This window comes from Monopterus albus, unplaced genomic scaffold (assembly GCF_001952655.1).
Source record: "Monopterus albus unplaced genomic scaffold, M_albus_1.0 scaffold28.1, whole genome shotgun sequence".
Lineage (NCBI taxonomy): Eukaryota > Metazoa > Chordata > Actinopteri > Synbranchiformes > Synbranchidae > Monopterus > Monopterus albus.
The window spans coordinates 732,087-738,020 of record NW_018127908.1 but is presented as its reverse complement, the minus strand read 5'-3'; the positions used below and the strand labels follow the sequence as shown (position 1 = coordinate 738,020).

The following is a 5,934-nucleotide window of genomic DNA, read 5'->3' as shown; positions in this document are numbered from 1 at the left end:
CACAAACACGGGGAGAAGCTCTACACAGGCCTAAGAGAGGTCGTCACTGAGCATCTCATCAACAAAGTAAACAAACATATTCTTATCTGATGCAGCTCAGAACACCAAGTAGCAGTTGTTTCACTTGAGAGCAAAGAAAAAATAAGATGGCTATTACAACTGTGTCACTTCTGTTTTATGTTTACAGTAATTGGGCTGCTATCCTGTATGGATTGAAAATGTAAAATTGCCTAATGTAGGTAAACACATAAATGTAACAACTGTTAAAAGCAATGTGGCTGAAAGAATTATCTCTGTCAAACATTAAGTATACAGATGAACTTTGAATAATGAATTTGTCATTTCCTGACATGTAAAAGATCTGATGCAAAGCTGCTGTAAAACTCTGTCCTCATTCCCACATTTATCCTTTGAACCAGAGCTAATCTGTTTCTGTTTTCAGGTACGGGAAGATGTCCTTAACTCTCTAAATAATAACTTTCTGCAAACCCTGAATCAAGCCTGGAATGACCATCAAACTGCCATGGTTATGATCAGAGACATCCTCATGTACATGGTAGGTGGACTAGTGTGTGTCTTTGTGTCTTTTGTGTCCAACCGTGTCCAGCCTTTACCTACATCCTGTTCTGGACTTTGATTGTAAGGTGTTTTTTTGTGGGTCTAACAATGAGCCTCTGTTGCTGTATTTATTTGTTTTGCTAGAAACCTGGCAGGACTAGTTGATTTACTTTAACCCAGGAGCAATTCTGAAGTGTTTGTAGGGTTGGGTGTGAGAAAGTGAGCAGCTGAGATAGGCACAAGTCTAGGCTATACAATGGCACAGCCAGTACAGAGACTGCACATCTCTCCTTTTCTTCCTCCTCCTTTCTTTTGTTCTACACTCTCCTTTTTCCTGTTCCAGCTTTACCCTGGGCAGTTGCCTGTTTTTACTGCAGATTGAGACACCTACGGCTATTTATTGTGACATTCTAATGCCCTTATAACAGCTTTGCAACCTGTCAGTGGAATTGTACAATGAAAAAGCTTTGTTGATGTATCAAGACTATAAAAAAGTACCGTGCATCATATTGAGTCACAGCGAATGTAGTTGTTTGTTTACATTGATCAAAATAAAGACTACTTGAAATACGTACTTTGATACAGTGAGGGTGAAGTCATGGCGGAGAAGATGCAACAGCATGTACATTTTGCAGCATGAGCTGGAGATAAGTTGGAAATAAAGTTTTATTGTTAGCCTTAAACAAGACTGCTGCAAGCTAATGCTACGACTGGTGATGCTTCCCTGTCAGCTAGCTCTCAATGGCTAATGCAGGTTTCTGCTCAACTTTCCATTGCTGTTACTTTCATGTGTGATATTTATGATTTAAAATCAGGGAGACTCTGAGACATTCTGTAGCGTTAAGATTGTGTCTGTAAACTCCTCACACTACAGGATCATTTGGTGGGATCATTTAGTTAGATTTAGGTAATATTAATTCTTTTCATGCATATATTGTGGTTTTCATCTCATTCTCTTATGCTTGAAACCAGGACCGGGTATATGTTCAACAGAACAATGTGGAGAATGTATACAACCTTGGCCTCATCATATTCAGGGACCAGGTGGTGCGTTATGGCTGCATTAAAGATCACCTACGACAGACGTTATTGGACATGATTGCACATGAGAGGAAGGGAGAATTTGTAGACAGGTAGGCCAGTGTGCACATAACTGCTTGATGTAAAGGAAAAAATATATATATATATAGTGTGTGTGTATATATAGAGTTTCCTTCAGGATGCCACAGAATCTGGTTGAATTGGAAAACTGTTTGACATGCAGCAGGTTTGTTAGATATGTGTTGATTCTTTATGTTTCACTTCAGCTACAGGCATGTAACTACTCTTCTACCAATTTTTAATAAATCTAATTATTGTAGTACATTATTTTATGTTAATGAAACATGCCCTTTAAAGGCAATTTAAAAATTGTTAATGTGGAAGCCTTACATTTTTGTAATTATTCATTGCAGGGGGGGCATCAGAAATGCTTGCCAAATGCTAATGATTCTTGGCCTGGACGGCCGGTCTGTATATGAGGAGGACTTTGAGGGCCCTTTTTTAGATATGTCAGCTGAATTTTTCCAGGTGAGGCTATGGGGGATTCTTAGTGTCTGTGTTTTTGAAACCTCTGAATAGGTTAATAATAAAACAACTCACAATATCTGCTGTTTCAGATGGAGAGCCAAAAGTTCCTAGCAGAAAACAGTGCTAGTGTCTATATAAAGAAGGTAGAGGCCAGAATCAATGAAGAAATTGAGCGAGTTGTGCACTGCCTGGACAAAACTACGGAGGAGCCCATTGTTAAGGTGGTAGAAAGGGAGCTCATTTCTAAACACATGAAGACCATTGTAGAAATGGAGAACTCCGGCCTGGTCCATATGCTCAAGAATGGCAAGACAGAAGGTAAAACTATTGCCTTGTTTATATTTTTCTCAGTATCTAATACTAATCCTAATTTAGAAATAAAAACAAAGAATTGTATCAATGATTTTGTTCTCTCTCTTCAGCCTTTTTCCTGCATTTTGTTTTTGTTTCTGATTCCTTTTTTTCATTATGTCTCCCTCTCAGACCTGGCGTGTATGTACAAGCTGTTCAGTCGTGTGCCAAATGGCCTTAAAACAATGTGTGAGTGTATGAGCTCTTACTTGAGGGAGCAAGGCAAAGCTCTGGTGTCAGAAGAGGGAGAGGGCAAGAATCCTGTTGACTATATCCAGGTAGACGTCTTGAACACTGAGCCCAAAAACACAACTTTACATCTACACACTTGAAGAAGCCTGCTTTAATTGTACATGAGAGAGGGAAATGTATTTTTAATGATTATAGCAACTGTTTATAATTACCTACTTATTAGGGCCTGCTGGACCTGAAGACACGGTTTGATCGTTTCCTGCTAGAGTCTTTCAACAATGACAGACTCTTCAAACAAACCATAGCTGGAGACTTTGAGTATTTCCTCAACCTGAACTCTCGCTCACCTGAGTATCTATCACTCTTCATTGATGATAAACTTAAAAAGGGAGTCAAAGGGGTATGTGGATTCTTCACATTTTCTTTCAACCTGCTTAGTGTATATTAGACTTTGACAGACTTTATTGTAATTCAGATATACAAGTGTACATAAAACAAAATTTCGTTGCGTTGGCTCAGCACTGGCTATATTTGTACGTTGTTATGCTCTGCAAGAAGTTAAGTGGTTTTCATGTCTTATATTGCCTCATTTCTTTTCTTCCTGTCTTGTTTGACCAGTTGACAGAACAGGAGGTGGAGTCAATCCTTGACAAGGCCATGGTGTTGTTCAGGTTTATGCAGGAGAAGGATGTGTTTGAAAGATACTACAAGCAGCATCTGGGTCGCAGACTGCTCAGCAACAAGAGTGTTTCAGACGACTCTGAGAAGAACATGATCTCTAAGCTCAAGGTAAGAGAATGAGAATGTTTTGGATACAGATGTACTTGCCCATCCCTTGTACTGTTCCTTATTAGAGCTCCCTCTCTGATCATATTGCCCTGCTTCACACTGTCTAAATCCATGTCAGCAGTTTCAACTCATTGCTCTCTGTCTATCTCTCTTGCAGACAGAATGTGGCTGTCAGTTCACCTCAAAACTAGAAGGGATGTTCAGAGACATGAGTATCTCCAACACTACCATGGATGAGTTCAGGCAACACATACAAACCACATCTGTACGACAGTCAGACAACTATTTAGATGAATAAAACGCAATAGGCACATGTAAAAAAAAAACTGGTAGTTCATTTTAAAGTACAATTTCTGATTTTGAAGCTGTTAATCACTAGTACATCAGTGTTACAGAAGGTAAACCATAGCTGTTGTGTAACAATATAAGTCAAAATGTATTGTGATTTAAAAATTTTAAAATTCTATGTAAAGGTGAATCCCAGTTCACCTAATTGCATCCGCATTTGCCTCACATGCATCTTTTCCGTGCATCTAAGTCCAGCCCATGTAAGACGCAAGGAGAAACGGCCAGGAGAGAGGCACCAAGGAAATGTGTTTTAAGTTCCATGAGACTCTCTTTCCTAGATCCTTCACGTAACGCTCCAACACAAAGTGATTTCTGACAAATGGGCATATCAATCCATAATAGTCTTCCACAGAGGATACTCATGTTTCCTCAGTTATAGCTGCTCCAGGCAACCTCCCTCCTCCTTGGTCCTTTCTCTCTTCAGAGCAGAAATATGGGCTTTATCATGAAGGGCCAGAACAACTTCCAGGTAGAGCAAGGAACGATAAAATAAGGGAACTGGGATTCACCTTCAGACTCTCTTTCAGGCATCTCTTAGTGGTGTGGACCTCACAGTAAGAGTCCTCACTACTGGCTATTGGCCTACACAGTCAGCAACACCCAAATGCACCATCCCCCCTGCTCCTAGACATGCCTTTGAAGTCTTTAGAAGGTAGTGCTCTTAAATTTACTCAAATGTATTCCTACACATACAGTAGAGAGGTTCAGTGTTGTTTTGTGTCATCTCTAAAGAACTTAGTCCTGGCTTTTACTTTACAGGTTTTACCTCGCTAAGCACAGTGGTAGACAGCTCACACTGCAGCACCACATGGGCGGGGCTGACCTAAATGCTACTTTCTACGGAGCTGTTAAAAAGGTAGATACAAAATGCCATTTAAAAAGTGCCATTTTAGCATTTAAAGTTGTAAAGAAACTTTTTTTTTCTCCAAAGCACTATCATTATTTAGTGATGTTTGGAGTCTAAAGTTTAGCTTCTTTTCTAAATCATCTGCAGGAGGATGGTTCAGAAGTGGGTGTGGGTGGTGCCCAGGTGACGGGCTCTAACACCCGGAAGCACATACTGCAGGTCTCCACCTTCCAGATGACCATCCTCATGCTCTTCAACAACAGAGAAAAGTGCACTTTTGAGGTGAGGACAGTGAGACTCCTTTATCTCGGTCTCTGTAGAGGTTATTTTTGCATACTGTATGGCATGGCTTGTTCTAAGTGAAAACAATCTGTGTCACTCTCTTTGTACCACCCTGTCCCTACTTTTATCACTGTCTCTAGGAGATCCAGCAGGAGACAGATATTCCAGAGCGTGAGTTAGTACGTGCATTGCAGTCTTTGGCTTGTGGTAAGCCGACACAGAGAGTTCTCACCAAGGAGCCAAAGTCCAAGGAGATTGAGAATGGCCATGTGTTTACAGTCAATGATCAGTTTACTTCCAAACTGCACAGAGTCAAAATACAGACAGGTGGGTAAAGTTTGTGTGTAACACATAGTATCGCAGTACAGAGCTGAAGTCTCACCTGTGAGCCAGCTTCTTTTCACTACTGCCTGTAACAATCTATTTTTGTTTAAATGATCAAATACATGGAGGCTACACTAAAGAAGCTAACTTGGAAGTGCAATGTGACTCTGCATTTCTGCTAATATAAAACCACCTTGAAAGGTTTTGTCCCCGTGTCCCACTTTCCCAGTTGCTGCTAAACAGGGGGAATCAGACCCTGAAAGGAAAGAGACACGGCAAAAAGTGGATGATGACAGGAAGCATGAGATTGAGGCGGCCATTGTCCGAATCATGAAGTCAAGGAAGAGGATGCAGCACAATGTCCTGGTGGCAGAGGTATGTATGCTAAAAATTTATTATGACTCCTTGATGTGCAGAGAAATGTAATTTAAAGAGCAGCATGTAATGGTGCAGTGTTCTTACATTTTATGACATTGTCTGTTCAGGTGACTCAGCAGCTCCGGGCACGTTTTCTTCCCAGCCCTGTGGTTATCAAGAAGCGTATAGAAGGACTAATAGAGAGAGAATACTTGGCGAGGACACCAGAGGATCGTAAAGTGTACACCTATGTTGCGTAGAAGACAAACTGTGGATGAGAGGAGGAAGAGACTGGACAGGTGGGGGGGGGGGGGGGG

The 5,934-nt window shown here is 40.8% G+C and overlaps 1 protein-coding gene across 1 annotated transcript in view; it reads left to right on the top strand.

Moving 5' to 3' along the window:
* The window catches only part of LOC109957680 (cullin-3-like), a 7,783-nt gene extending 1,893 nt beyond the window's left edge, over window positions 1-5,890 (top strand). Inside the window, exons 2-15 of the mRNA XM_020595773.1 lie at window positions 443-556; window positions 1,531-1,691; window positions 2,013-2,127; window positions 2,217-2,445; window positions 2,611-2,756; window positions 2,894-3,070; window positions 3,289-3,459; window positions 3,617-3,724; window positions 4,335-4,459; window positions 4,567-4,663; window positions 4,802-4,936; window positions 5,077-5,263; window positions 5,490-5,635; window positions 5,746-5,890. Coding sequence (XP_020451429.1) covers window positions 443-556; window positions 1,531-1,691; window positions 2,013-2,127; window positions 2,217-2,445; window positions 2,611-2,756; window positions 2,894-3,070; window positions 3,289-3,459; window positions 3,617-3,724; window positions 4,335-4,459; window positions 4,567-4,663; window positions 4,802-4,936; window positions 5,077-5,263; window positions 5,490-5,635; window positions 5,746-5,877 — 2,043 coding nt within the window. The 3' untranslated portion in view covers window positions 5,878-5,890. The remainder of the gene's footprint in view (window positions 1-442; window positions 557-1,530; window positions 1,692-2,012; window positions 2,128-2,216; window positions 2,446-2,610; window positions 2,757-2,893; window positions 3,071-3,288; window positions 3,460-3,616; window positions 3,725-4,334; window positions 4,460-4,566; window positions 4,664-4,801; window positions 4,937-5,076; window positions 5,264-5,489; window positions 5,636-5,745) is intronic.
* Window positions 5,891-5,934: the final 44 nt, after the last annotated feature.